The 14,956-nt window shown below is 37.2% G+C and overlaps 1 protein-coding gene across 13 annotated transcripts in view; it reads left to right on the forward strand.

Annotated features, from left to right (window-relative positions):
- The window catches only part of LOC123876907 (tight junction protein ZO-1), a 135,645-nt gene extending 121,702 nt beyond the window's left edge, over positions 1-13,943 (forward strand). For 7 of the 13 annotated variants that reach the window (XM_045923315.1, XM_045923319.1, XM_045923321.1 and 4 more), the window contains 13 exons: positions 908-1,132; positions 1,454-1,613; positions 2,268-2,380; positions 2,939-3,064; positions 3,836-3,960; positions 4,835-4,957; positions 5,385-5,594; positions 6,047-6,200; positions 6,620-6,763; positions 7,530-7,638; positions 8,009-8,084; positions 9,182-11,652; positions 13,560-13,943. In XM_045923315.1, the coding sequence (XP_045779271.1) occupies positions 908-1,132; positions 1,454-1,613; positions 2,268-2,380; positions 2,939-3,064; positions 3,836-3,960; positions 4,835-4,957; positions 5,385-5,594; positions 6,047-6,200; positions 6,620-6,763; positions 7,530-7,638; positions 8,009-8,084; positions 9,182-11,652; positions 13,560-13,783 (4,260 nt within the window). In that variant the 3' untranslated portion in view covers positions 13,784-13,943. Of the gene's footprint in view, positions 1-907; positions 1,133-1,453; positions 1,614-2,267; positions 2,381-2,938; positions 3,065-3,835; positions 3,961-4,834; positions 4,958-5,384; positions 5,595-6,046; positions 6,201-6,619; positions 6,764-7,529; positions 7,639-8,008; positions 8,085-9,181; positions 11,653-12,095; positions 12,180-13,559 lie in introns of all 13 variants that reach the window. The other 6 variants (XR_006798454.1, XM_045923317.1, XM_045923318.1 and 3 more) reach the window with 6 other exon arrangements.
- The last annotated feature ends 1,013 nt before the right edge of the window (positions 13,944-14,956 follow it).

Here is a 14,956-nt window from a genome sequence, read left to right on the forward strand (position 1 = left end):
AATACCACAACCGATTTTAGATAAACCTCTGCGACAAATTTGTCGTATCCCAAATTGTAAATGCAACGAAAAACCATTTAATAATCGTATTAGACTTAGCGAATCTCGAACTTTGCCTGCGGTTTCTGTAAGATCTTTGAGTAAGACAAAGAACTTATCATTACCAACTCTTAAATTGGACGAGTTAGACAAAATTGGTAAGGAGGAAGATGTCGAGGTAGTAAGAGACGTTTCATCAATTGATAAACCTATATCTGAACAGCATTTAGGGTACATTTAGCTAAATAAACTAACATGTTGATCTCTACCAAAGACGGTTACCATTAAAATTATTAAGTATATTTGCTGCATGTCGCTTAAGCTTATTTGCTTGTAAATGGATAAATAAATATATAACATATTAGTACTTATTGTATATATTTCCGCTTATTTTGCAGACATTCGCATTCGTGTGCATTTACCAATTTTATTTGCTTAGTGTTTTTTGATTGTATATTTCTTATACCTTTGTGTTCTAGTTTACCCCCCTAAACAATTGATTAGGTTACCTAATTTAGAAAAAAAATGTGTGAATAATTTTGTACAGTGTTAAAAATACCAATGTAATATACCACGTTTGAATAATACTGAATAAACATTCAAATGAAAGTGTTACCCTTTAAAATAGCTAATCATTACGATTACAGTAAGACATTACTCGTACCTAAAATTTTGTGTATAATTTGAATGTTAATTCTGATTGAACCTTGCATTAATCATTCACAGACGCTAAACAGTGTTTTTAGTTTCTGTAACGTTTTTTGAGCAATCATTCATTTGTCTTGTCTTATCACCCCATTCCATAACCCACCCTCGACGCCGCTGCGGTCAAAATGGAACACTGAAAACCAAAATGGTGGGGTAATAGAGGCCAGAGCCGCTGTCGGACGACTTTTTATTCTCGATGTCATCGACTTCGGAAAACAGATTGTCGTACGCATCTAGTCCAGAAAGTGACTTAGAAGTGAGTCCCCCTCCGGCGCCAAGACTGGTGAAATCATCTTCAGACCCATCGATAGCGACTACTCAAGATAACATGGACCGCGATGATGACATGAATCACTTGGCCGACGCGGTGCCTCCGCCGTATTCGGTAATTTACCCCATTACCTATTTACCCAACTTTCCTATCTATTTATTCAAAATCGAAAATTTACATAATTAGCTAATTTTCTATTTAGGCATGATATTATAAATTAATTGTTCTTAATAACAAAATCTCTTTAGACTTTGTTTGTTTGTATGGGCTTTCCCAGAGCCTCTACTAAAAATTCATGCCCTTTTAATGATTCTCTTAGATTTTTTTACCATACCAATATAAAACATACTACTTAAATGACTACTGTTTACTACTAAGCCTAAAAATACGCCTTTAAATGTTTTCTTAAATATTAATTGTACGTTTTTATAACAGCAAGGTGGCTACGACAGTAAATACGGATTTGCGAACGGCAACAACGTGCAAAGCAATGGGCCTAATCACAACCAGAACATGGCACCGAGCAATGAAGCGCCACCTTACCAGTGCAATCCCATGACCCATTCACCGCCGCATTCACCTTTATATGGAACAGGTAATATTATTCTATGTGAAAATATTTAAATAATAAAGGCTACTAGTTTATTTAGATAGTTTAGTTAGTTTAGATTTTATAATGGTGTGTTGACCTACACTTCAAGGTTTCTAAATAATTTTAAAATACATATAAAAATGATTTAGTTAATTTATATTTTTAAAGCTGTAGTTTTGGTTCAAGTAACGAAAATAATAAATTAATTATTAACATTATAATATCACTTCTATTTACTAGTAAAATTACCACGCAGCGTGTGCCGTTAAAATAATCTAAATAAGTATATAAAAGGAAAAGCTGACTGACTGACTAACTGACTGACTGATCTATCAACGCACAGCTCAAACTACTTGATGGATCGGGCTGAAATTCGGCATGCAGATAGCTATTATGACGTAGACATCCGCTAAGAAAGGGTTTTGAAAATTCAACGCCAAAAGGGATAAAATAGGGGTTTGAAATTTGTGTAGCCCACGTAGATAAAGTCGCGGGAATAAGCTAGTAACAAAATAAAAGCTTATTTTTTCTAAATTCAGCAGCAAGGTAATCCTCACACCGAGTGGCTTAAATTCCATGATTTTTAAAATTTTCGACTTTATAACTAGTAGATCGAGTAGAGTGGTGTAAGAATGAACAGATCCTATTGTTTCCTAGTGCCAGAGTTACCCCCGCGCACGCAAGCAGCGGTGACGCGGCCCGCAGGAGGGGTGCTACTACCCGTACCACCGCCCGCTAGACCTCACCACGGCCTCAGGCATAATCCTACGGTAAGTGACCTTTTGCTATAATTTTGAAAGATTTTACCTATATAACTTTTTAGTTAATATTGTAAAATAAAATTAATTGTTAAATTGTGTGTTACAATAATTACTGTCCGCTGAAAATTTTATCAGTATGTAAATAATCTACCTACTGTGCAAAATTTTTATAAAACGCTTACAAATTAACATACGTTCTATTTGTCTATAGTTTTTTATTATTAATTTTATTAATTTACCGAAAATGCACATTGCATTTATAATGAAACGGTAAATACAAACATTTATGGGTAACTATTTTTATTTTAGTGTTATAGTGTTACCACTATATTATACATACTGTACTTATTCCTTGCATGCCAATTGACACTAAAAAAAAAACAAAATTGCTATTTGGGTAAAATTTCAAATCCTTATTTTCCTAGCTTTCAAGATATCGGACTTTTGATGTTTTTTCTTCATTAACATTTAGTAATAAAAATAGCTAACTAACTAACTATGCCCTAGTTACCGTGCCAAAGTTTCTTTTTTCGTGAAGGCTGAAATCTACGTTTTCCTTTTAATTAGAACCGTCCAAGTGCGCAAGAGCGTTTGTTCGGGCCCAAAGAGGGTAACGATGATACTGCCACGTACAGTGCCCGGCCTGCGCACGGGCAGGGCTCGCTTGATAGGCATCGACATCCCAATAACCCGGTGAGTGTACCCACTAATACCCTGGAGCCTTAGGGCCATCGCCCACGGTGACTTGTGCAGCGATACAGCCGCTTAAAGCGATGCGTGCAAAAATACAAATGACTTCGATCTGGCTGTAGGTAAAGCTACAGAAAGTCACTATGACTGATGTTCCTTATGTTCCGTCTGCTAAATATTTTTTTAGGTACCTAATATGCATACAAAAATATTACGTAGTATGTAAGTTTCAACTCGTGAGCTTACATGCGATGTAATTATTATTGTTATTTAATCCATGGCTAAACCGCAAAACTGCTTTGTTCATAGCCTGTTGCATTTTTTTACTTGACACAGGTTCCTCAAATAAGCTTACCCGTTTTTTCGAATGTTTCAAAGATAAACGGCTTAACACCTGTCGCTAGCTTCACTCGGTAGCATAAAAAACCTTGTGAGTTGACTAAGCAGGAGGGGCAAAATGAAATCTGTAAATATTTAAAAACGATAAGTACTGGAACGCCCCTCTGGCATCAGTTTTCCCCTACACAATATACATACTAAGGTACCTTCAAGTCAGGAGTGAAGCATCATCACTTGCCAGCAAGTTAAAAGTTCGTTACTTTTCAAGTTATATCTATGAAAATTGGTATTTAAACTTTCGGGCTTAAAAGAAAAGGTAGGGTAGGTTTAGAGGTAGATGTTTCAGCATTTTTGGAAATTCCACCCCTTCACCGATTTTTAAAACTGCACTCGAGCGAAGACGGCCGTCTGTTATCTAGCAACGTTTGTGTGCAGCAGAACTCGTACGACGGCACGGCAAACTACGAGTACCCCGGCAGCACGTCAAACAACAACTCCATGGGCTCGTGTCGTCTACCGCCCAACGCGCCCGATGACCTCAAAGTCGCCCCGCCTACCATGTAAGTTTCATCATCGTCAACCGCAACCTACACTGCTAGATGTAGTGAATTAATGAATGAAATATGAAAGAAAGAAAGAAAGAAAACTTTTTTATTTGATCACTACATCACATTACAATACAATATATCTTAAAACTAATTGAATGAACATCTACATAATAATATTATACTTATAAGTTAATATATGCCTACTAAAATTAAAATGTCACATGTGACCAAATATAGGTCTCCCACTCAGCATAATGTGCTTTATTGTAAATATGCTTTATTGTACACCATTATAAAAAGAAAGACAAAAGTAAAACAATAAACAACAAAAACTGAAGGAAGGGACAAGGAATTGAAGGCGAAGTAGGTACAATTGGGCGTGAAAGCGATTTCTACCAGGCAACCAATTTGAGGTTTTAATGACTAGTGAGAAAAGGTTTATAATGTACATAAGTTGTTAAGGAAATAGAAATATATATAAAAATTCTGGTGGTCTTTCTGGTGGTAATGGATATTGCGTTGGATTAGATACGTTTGTCCACATTTTCTCAAAAACAAGCAATCTAAATAATTTTTTTTGTAGTAATTGATGCTTAACAATTACATGAAAATATACACAGGTACATACACAACATACATATGTCACATGGGAGACATATTTAAGTCTTTTATAGAGCGAAAAACGAAAAATCCCAGTGGAGACCGAGTATTGGTAAACGTAATTGTGGCGCCCTCCAGCACGATGGACTGACGAAATAAAGAGGTTGGTGGGTGGTGACAAGAGAAGGCCTATGTTCAACAGTGGACATCTGCAGGCTGATATAGTATTAAAATGATGTTGCCTCTTATAATATAAGTAGATAAGTCATATAATCCTTTGTTTTAGTAAACTGGATCTCCCTCCGGCTTCAAACCCCGCGGCGATGGCTGGTCAGAGTCCTCAGCGGAATTCCAACTCGCACGAGCACAACTCCCTCGACTATAACAGAACTCCTGAAAACAATTACCGGTAAGATAAATACATTACATTAGCCATACACGACCAAATTTTGCTATTAGCTATTTACTAACATATACTTAACATATTATTATGTCTAAATTCCATGACTTTATACTAGTTACTAGCTCATGCCCGCGACTTCGTTCGCGTGGATGTAGGTTTTTAAAAATCCCCTAGGAACTCTTTGATTTTCCGGGATAAAAGTAGCCTATGTGCTAGTACAAGGTATAATCTATCTCCATTCCAAACAGCCAAATCCGTCCAGTAGTTTTTGCGTGAAGGAGTAACACACATACACACACACATACTTTACTTACACAAAAACTTTCGCTTTTAAATATTATTAGTGTGAATTAGTGTGATAGTGTGATTGACTAGGAGTAGGAAAACTGTTTAAAAACAACAATTACAGCATAAACATTTTTTGAATTATTAGGCCAACAGATAACTACCGCACCCCGCAATCCCGGCCACCGCCCATGAACGGTAACAGTCCGCACGCGCAGAACGCCCACAATCCTCACAATGCGCACAACACCCACAATGCTCATAATGCGCACAACGCTCACAACGTGCCCACTACGCCCATGCACGCACGAGGACCATCATTACCCAACGTGCCCACTAATGATCACGCTAAGTACAGGTAACAACAGTTCTTTTATTTTATTATATTTTTTAAATACAAATTGCGAGCAAACGAGCAGACGGGTCACCTGATGTTAAGTGATTACCGCCGCCCATGAACATTTGCTGTTTTATTTTATTAATGTTAGCATTCAACATAAGTTTTAGAGATATTTTAAAAGCTGCTCTGAATACTTCATTTTGTAACTACGATTAAATGGTACCTCTTGATGGACAATTGCAAATTCTTTTGATTCTGGGTTTTAGGGGACTTTTGGGTTTTAGGCCAAAATTTTACCCTCGATATACAAAGATTCTTATTCAAATAAACTATTTAAATAAACTTTTACAAGTGCTTTTGAATCGTCAAGTAAATCTGCCACTGCAGTCTGCACTAATTCGAAATTTCCTTACTACCGAAAAGAACCAGCTAGTATAACTGTCCTCAATTTATACAAAATTTTATGTCAGTGCGCGGACCAACTCAGCCTCACAAGCGGACTACACCGGCAGAGCTCCACCCTACAAACCGGTACCACCTCCTAAGCCGAAGCACTACCGACCTCCCGACCAGCCGCACCAACAGATGCCTCCGCATCAGCACCAGTCACATCCGAGGAACGGGGTACGTGGATTTACTTGTATAGTGCGACAAGGATCTTTTGGTCTCGTATAGCTGTATTTAGCACTAGGTAAGTAATAAGTATAGTATTTGAGCAGGTAAAGTCATGATAGGTTGCAAGTCCATAGCCTATTAATGGCTTTTATTTATTAATTTTTCTCTATGTGGAAACTGGGACAGCTTTCGCATTTTCTCTTTCACTTTCACATTTCCAACATATTCCCTAAAATTGAGGAGATTCTAATTGCTGGCAGATTTTGTTCTGCAACTACGCCCCCCTTGTCAATGTCATTCAATTGCCAAAAGATCCTTGTCGCACTGTATATTTGATTTTTTTTGATGCTTTACAGATAATTCCTTTAGTAGTCAATCAAACTCCAAATCCAACAAAATCTTTATTTATGCTATAATATTATTTGTAGAGCATGGAGGCAGTGCCGAGCCCAGGCGTGGTCGCGGGTGGGCCGGGGGTACCTGCAGGGGGTGCGGGGGGAATGCACTACTCACACACACACTCACACTCGCAGCCTCACCGCCCGCCGCCGCACGGACACCCATATCACCAGGTATAATATTTCTTGATTTATTTTCAGATTTTCGTCATGCATAAAAACATAAGCTCCCTTCCTTCACATTAGCTTCCTCCAAATGTTAAGCGTAATTTTATGATCACCCAAACTTAACAAATGAGTCTTTACACAAGATGCAGTTTAAAAAATCATACAAGTTACTGCCGCTACTGGTCATAATTATCACTTGTCAGCAAGTCTGATTGCAGCCACACACGAGTCTTAGATAAACTAAAAACCCAGCCAAGTGCGAGTCAGACTCGTGCAGACAAATTTCTACTGATCATAATTATTTCAGATTTTCGGAGAAAGCGGGGAGAGAATAGCATTTTTATCGACATTTTGCGCGATAAACCAAAAACTATTATGCATAAAAATAAATAAAAATCTGTTTTTAATGGTACAAACAAAGACCTTTCATATGATACCCTACTTGGTACAGTTATTTTACTTTGAAAATAGAAAAAACTAAATTATTATTATTTGTTCAGGAACATAGTTTATTTTTGAGGTAACTACAAATTTGTCAGCTTACGAATTTTTCTCTTTATTTGTGTTATAAGACCTACTTGCCTGGCAAATTTCAAAATTCTAGGTCAACGGAAAGTACCCTATAGGTTTCTTGACAGACACGACGTACAAACAGACACACAGGCAGATAAACAAACAGACAGACATAAAGGCAGGCAGACAACAAAGAGATCCTATAAGGGTTCCTTTTTCCTTTTTGAGGTACGGAACCCTAAAACAAACATTTTTACAGCAAAACATGTACGGTGGCGCGGGCGGTCAGATGGTGACTCAGTCGCCGCCATACGCCGGCCCGCCCTCGCATCGAGCAATCAACCTGCCACATAACCCGCATCTTATTGGTAACTATCATATAAAATAATATATGACGAACAAATTATTAAAAATTTCTAATTGAGGCAAGGACCACAATTTGAAAAACTAGCACTGCATGCTCACGGACCACTTTAGTGGTCCGCGCACCCACGCGTCGAACTAGTTTTTAACCGACTTCCAAAAAAGAAGGAGGTTCTCATTTCGTCGGAATCTTTTTTTATTAATAACTGCCAGATATCTGAAAAATCTTTATCTTTGGTCTTGGAACTCTATCGAAGTCTTGATTTTTCTGCAAATGGCTTAGGTACATGACACAATCCAGCGTAAACTAGCAAAATTATTGTTTGCAACATCTTTTTATAGGATTTTCGAAATTGACCTCACATTGATTTTCAGATTTAGCCGGCAGCCGGGAACAGCGCGGATCCGCATTCGAGCTTTACAGAAAACCGCAACACATGCACAATTTAAGGTAACCCCAAATATTCTTTACACGACTAGCACTATTTTTATGTCTATTCTCCAAAAACACAAATATTTTAGAAATTAAAAAAAACCAAAAATTTAGTAATTCTTATAAAAATTATAGGCATAGTTCATACATTTAATGCAGCCAGTGGCGAAGAAATGGTGTGGACACCTACGCCAAGTTGCTGTATGTTGTTATCGTACACATTAGAGGGTGTTTTACGACGAAGCGTGCGACGATGCGACACGACATTACGTATCTGCAGCTTTACGACAAACAAGTTTATAGGCAAGATATGTGTCTGCGCCACGTCTTCACCACTCTTCACTTCCGTATAAACCGTGCCTTAGATGATATTATATGAAATTTTTAATGCATGTTTCCGAATATATGAAAGGAAATCTACTCTTCTTCCTCAAGCCCCTGTACAATTTGCTCTAACATGCAAACACCAATCGCTTCACAACGACTAACAACGTCTTGTCGGGCCACAGTATTAGTATGGTATCGTATGTGGTTATAAATTATAAATATATATTTGTAACATATATTCTATGTCGGGGCGTGTAGAATTATATCGTATTTAATTCCGAGTAGTTACCTGCATTATGAGAATTGAAACATATTGGCAGTGCGTGTCTGCATTTTAGTGCAATTGTTGATTTATTTAAAGCATATTGAACTAATTTGTCTCTAATTCTGTAGATTAATGATATTTCTTTTATGTTGTCCTTTTCTCCTTCTCAATTCATTTTTATATTTTAAGTTTTTGATTTTATTTTATTAAAATCTTAGTATGTTATATTATAAATTATACTCATGTCCCTTTATTTATTTTTAAGTTTTCTCATTAGACTTAATTATTAATCAAATTTTATCTCTTCTAGACATTTATTTCAATATGCTTTTAGCAAAATCATAAATTCATCACTTATAAATTTTATCATTACTCGTTGGGACATCTCAAAGTTTTCAATACAATTGGAACCAAAAATTGAGACGTTGATATTTTTTATATATATCCTGTTGAATACTCTGAGGTGTCCACGTATCAGTATCATTGAGTAACTAAGTGGGTTTTTGGTTGTGGGTTTCCGCAGCTCCTCTGATGCCATGAACCGTGTGGAGCCGGACGAAACGTTCTCACCAAAAACTAAAAAGAAACTATCCAAAAAACCGTCGTTCATTAAAAACGCCGTCCTCGACTTGTTCCGATCGAAAACGAAAAATTCCCAAAAAGTATCTCGACAGAAGTCATTGTGCGAGAATGACTTGCAGCAGAGGTACCAGCAACAAGCGCCAGCGCTGAGGCGAGAGAAGTCAGACCTCGGGGATCTGACCGTTCATATGCGGAACACGCAAATAAGAAACCAAATGCTGCAACGCAGCAACTCGTCCTCGTGCGAAAAACCCGTCTTGAGACCGATCCTCAAACGACAGAGCTCATTCTGCGATGACAGGAATGGCTCTATTTGTACGATAAGAGATTACGACGCTAAACCTGTCATGAAAAACCTGAGAAGACAGAACTCGATGTGCGAAATAGAAACCGAACCTAAAGTTACCCCTTTACTGCGTAGACAGAATTCCCTCATAGAATATAATAGGAGAGCCGTATACGGCCCGAACTCCAGCTTTAATATGATTACCAAAATAGATCCCATCTACCAAAGACAGCAGCAAATAAAACACGAACCATTTTATCCTACTCAACCACTACCTCCAGAACCGATATACCAAAGCAAAGAACATATTGTTTATGATCCTATTCCTAAGCCGAGAAGAACTTACGCTTCTCTTTATGATACCTGCAGTGAAAATCCTTACGCTAGTAGATCAGAAATATCGAACCAAAGCTTCGAAAATCCCTATGGGAATCGAGAGACTTTACCGATGCCCCTGTTGGATCCTCCGTATGTCACAAGGGCGGAGTGTATAGGAGATGATCCCTATGCTAATAAACAGGAACTAATGGAAAATCCTTACGCTATAAAACATGACGTAACAAGAAAAAGCGAACCTCTGTATAGCGAATTACCGTATGCCAGTAAAGAGCAAATGCTAAGGCAAAGAATGACATCAGAAAGTCCTTACGCAACAAAGGAAGATATGTTGCGTCAACGATTTTCAGAGTCTCCATACAATACTAAAGAAGAAATGCTTAAACAAAGAATGGATGGTACATACACGTGCAAAGAACCAATTTATGGTAAACGAACTTACGAACCTCCCCCGAGTACATCTTGGTCCGAGAATCCTTACGCTGTTCGACCAGATCGAAGATTACAGACGCCGGTTAATTATCCGGGGAGAATTTCCCCTATGAGTAAAAGTATGAGTGAACCGCCCTATGCCACTAGATCTGAAATGATCGGAAGAGTAGGCCAAACCGAGTCACCATACTCTAGTAGACCAGAAGTCAAATCAAGTTGTTCTGATAATAATTATGGTAGCAGAAATGATTCTTTCGACTTTCTTCAACAAATAAGACCTGCGTCTGCCGAATGTACGTATGTGACTAAACAAGAAATTTTGTCGCAAAAAGCTGCGTTATTGGCAAATAAAGAACAAATCTACGGTAGTAAATTGGAAGAGAAGTTAGAAGTTATCAAACAAAGAAATCAAGCGAAGAAAGAAAAGATTTATCAAACTAGGCTTGAAGCTAATGAGAGCGATTCTATGAAAAGTAGAGAACCTTTGTATGTCTCAAAGAGAGAGTTAAAAGATAGTGTTATTTATGAGTCGCAGCAGGAAGCAAAAGATGTACCGTTACCCGTAAGCCAAGAGGGTAGTGCAAGAAATAGCCCATATGAGCTGAGCGATGCTAATCATTTAGTGCGCCGCGAACCGTTGTATCAGACAAAAGCGGAAGCATTAAACGGTGAAATCGAAACGTTCCAAGAGATCGATTTCTCGAAATTGAGGTTGACAGAGTCTAAAACTGATGCAGAGAAAGAAAAATCATTGAATGCGGAAAACAAAATTTTAAAAGGTGAACCTTTATATGCACCCAGATTACACGGTAAAGCTGTCGGGCATATTTCAAATGCGCTTAAAGTTACGTCATCTCCCGTGCCTTATGAGTCCACGACATCTATGGAGACTCATTACGCCTCAGAATGTAGCATGAACTTTGAGAACAAACCGCATAGCACTCCATATACCTCACAAGACATAGCCGAACGTGCGGCCAAGACTAATCGTACAGTAACTTTTTGTGAACAAATACTTGAAAAGAGTCCAGAAAACAGTCAAGATAATTCCGAAAACGCATCATCGAGTAGAAATGAAACTACCGTTATAAGTAACGACGATACAGTAGTCAATGCTGAGACGTCAGAGGCGAATAATTCTGCTAACAAAACAGCGGAAGTTGAACCCGATGGTCCTCAAACAACTTGGGGAATATTCGATAGCGAAGGTGGCGTGTTAGAGGATAGGCATTGGGGCGTGTCCCTGATAATTCCCCCGAAAGCAATCGCTCCGGGGATCAAGCAAAAGATCTATTTTACCGTGTCCGATCCACGACTGAGCCAGCGCGTGGGGGGACCTCCCATCGATATGGATAACGGTAATGCTTTTGTAACGAAGCACGCGATGAATGTAGTATCGTAGACTGCACTTACTAATTGGCAATTAACGTTTGCGACTGGAATGGAACTTTTAAAAAATACGGGAACAAAATTATGGGTGTAAATGGATATGTGACAGAATGTTTTGTGAAACACCACGTTGTTTAGTTTATATGGATATGATATTTACTGAAGTTATATATTGCATGTAAATGGCATGAGATATTACCCGTAGAATAAATAGCCCGGCCCTTAAGATTATCTGAAACACCACTAACTCACAATAATCAATCATTAGCACCTAATTTAATGTTCTTAATTCTGCCGAAATCAATTCCCTCCAATATTATTTTTATTTATTTTTGTTTACATGTAATATTATAACGTTCATTTGGTTCAATGACTAACAATGGATAAAACGTATGTGGTTACTTTTGCGCAGCATCTACCAAACAATACACTCGTACTTAAAGGTCGAAGAGAAGAGAAGACGACAGTGCCACCTCCATCCTACCATGTGATATAGGTTTGAACATGTTTGCAACATATGTTTGTGCACTGTATATTTTGTGCAACAACTACATTGGTATTGAGTGGAAGCGTGTTTACTGTTTAAGGGTGGAAACATACTTACAACATGCAACTCGAACCGATGGCATCGACGAGTGTTGATTCAAATCAAATTGTAATGTTTTCTCTGGCCAAAATACCAACTCGACATTACGACAGTGTTTTTTTAGTGACTTTAAAGACTCTGGAGAGGTTAGCACGCAAGTTTTGATATCGTGTTGTGATTGGTTGAATTTATGGTATACTTAACAGCGTCCTAAGGGCTAAGAGCAATAATACTTTTTAACAATAGTGTTTTTTTGAATGTTTCAAGTCCTAATGCGTGTGAGTAAAATTCAAACTAAGGATTATTTAATTTAAAGCTAAAAATCTATTATATTTCCCGCAAACAAAGAAGTCTATTGACTTCAACTTACCGACAGATTTACGGATAGATTGATAATTAATTATATTACTTCAACCTTTTGTCAATAGTAAAACAATATCAGCCAGAGTTTATTGCGATTATTTATCACACTGCCTGTAAGTGTCAAACTTTGGTGCTAGGCCTTAGAAAATAGCCTGATTTGAATTGGTTCAATGCGCATGTCGTTGCATCTGTCCGAGTAGCGTGTTATTAATATGTTGCTGCCTTTAATTTTCTTGTTTTTGTTCTGGGGTTAATGTTGTTTCGTTTTATATAATTTGTTCCATTTCTAAGGTGTGTTGGATCCGTCCTTTGTTTGATGCTTGGTATGATATGGTTTTTACTATGTTAGTTTATATGCTTTGCTTGCCTAATATTGTGCATTAACGTGTTGCGATTTGTGTTTGTGTGTTTCATTTTCGTTGTCCCGTTTTATCTCTAAATATTTATTATTACTCTCAGTTCCAACTTACTCGTATATCTGCAATTTTATTTTTATGCCTCACTATTTCTCGTTATTTATAGCACTTCCATCATTTTGCACTTTTTATTTCACTGTTTATTAAGTTTAAAAAGGATTACACTCTCAAGTAACAATCAAGTTAGTTTGACGAATTAATTACAGTTTTGTCTAAAAATCAAGTAGGTAGGTAGTAAATTCGCAACATTTCCAGTTGCATCAATTAATTCTTTGATTAGAACTCACTCATCCTTACGTCATCCATCCACTGTACTTACCTAGAATAATGTATACATATATAGGTTAGAGTGTTGCTCTAACTGACATTTTATGAATGAAATATAAGAAACATGATAATTTTGTTGATCAAAGTTCACGTAGTTAGATATTCCAATACAGCACAAATTCTAACTTCTTTCCACTATGTTTTCCATAATAACAAAAACTTTAACATATTTTTCGAATAACAGGTGAAGCGATGCTGTCCCCACTCGTGATGTGCGGACCTCAGGGTCTGGTGTTCCTCAAGCCGGTGACCCTGCGGTTGCCGCACTGCGCAAACGCCGTCCCATCCCTAGGTCTCACCATCAAGGCCACGGACACCGAAGCCCACCTCAGCACTGACTGGGATCAGATCCACTTACCCGCCACGACTACCTTGAACACTGTTGCGGTCAAAGTTGACCACTTTTAGATAAACACAATGATTTTTTTAAACTAAATTATTATGGCCTGCGCGGAAGATGGAATTTTTTGTTTGGAATTCTCAAAACACCCACCTTATTTTAATAGAATTAATAATTGTCGTTAAAATAATAAATAATGTAAGTATGTGGTGCTAGAATGTGACAATTATTTAAAAAATAAATGTAGGGATCATGCATATCTATATGAACCTTCATTAAAGGTTATATTATGGAGTCAATATTTTATGCTCATACCTAATTAATGAAACTACTAACAATTGTTTCAATGAATTGATATTTAAATAAAACATGTCTTACCGTAAAGTAATACTAATAACAATAACGTAGGATTCGTAATGTTCATATATTTAATAATGTATTGTTTATATTTTTAAGGTAACCCTAAACACTTAAACGGAGTTTTAAGCACAGACTAAAATTATATTTTTTTAAATTGGCTTCCGTAGGTTATTAATGGAATTGAATTCAACGATCAATTTGCATTATTATTGTTTTTTTGATAGTAAAAAAAGCGAAATGTAATGTTACTTTAACTTTTTTTAAGTTCGGCCTTACCGGCTTAGTCATATACCTACCTATGTTATACGTAGATATAAGTACGTAAGCGGATGACACTGTATGTATATTTTATTGTTACTAGTGATTCGCTGGTTTTACCTTGACTCGATTATTAAATTTTATATCTAAAGAAACTGTCTTTTTATTTCATTGGGATTTGATCCTAAACATCTAAACCTATATTTAATAAAGTATCTAGACTATCTAAGCACTACTAAGTACTAAGTACCTAAATGCAAGGATTAACAAAATATAAGGAGTCAAAATTGCTCAAAAACGACGCAAGGGGTTTGAATCCTCTTTGGTTTCTACACACGGCACCGTACCGGAACGCTAAATCGCTTAGCGGCACGGCTTTGCCGATAGGTTGTTAACTAGCAACGGCCGAAGCCTCCCACCATTTGTCTTACGTCTATTATCTATCAGCGAAACGTCTATCGGTCTACTATGACGCAAACAAACGTTTCTTGATAATAGTTCCGTCTATCTTTTTAAATTTCTAGCAATACAAGGACGCGCTTGACCAAGATAATATTATTATCTTGATTCTTGATGACTTTAGAACTTTTGATTGAAAGTCATGATAAGATGAGGTATATGGA

This window comes from Maniola jurtina, chromosome 22 (assembly GCF_905333055.1).
Source record: "Maniola jurtina chromosome 22, ilManJurt1.1, whole genome shotgun sequence".
In the NCBI taxonomy this organism is placed as follows: Eukaryota; Metazoa; Arthropoda; class Insecta; order Lepidoptera; family Nymphalidae; genus Maniola; species Maniola jurtina.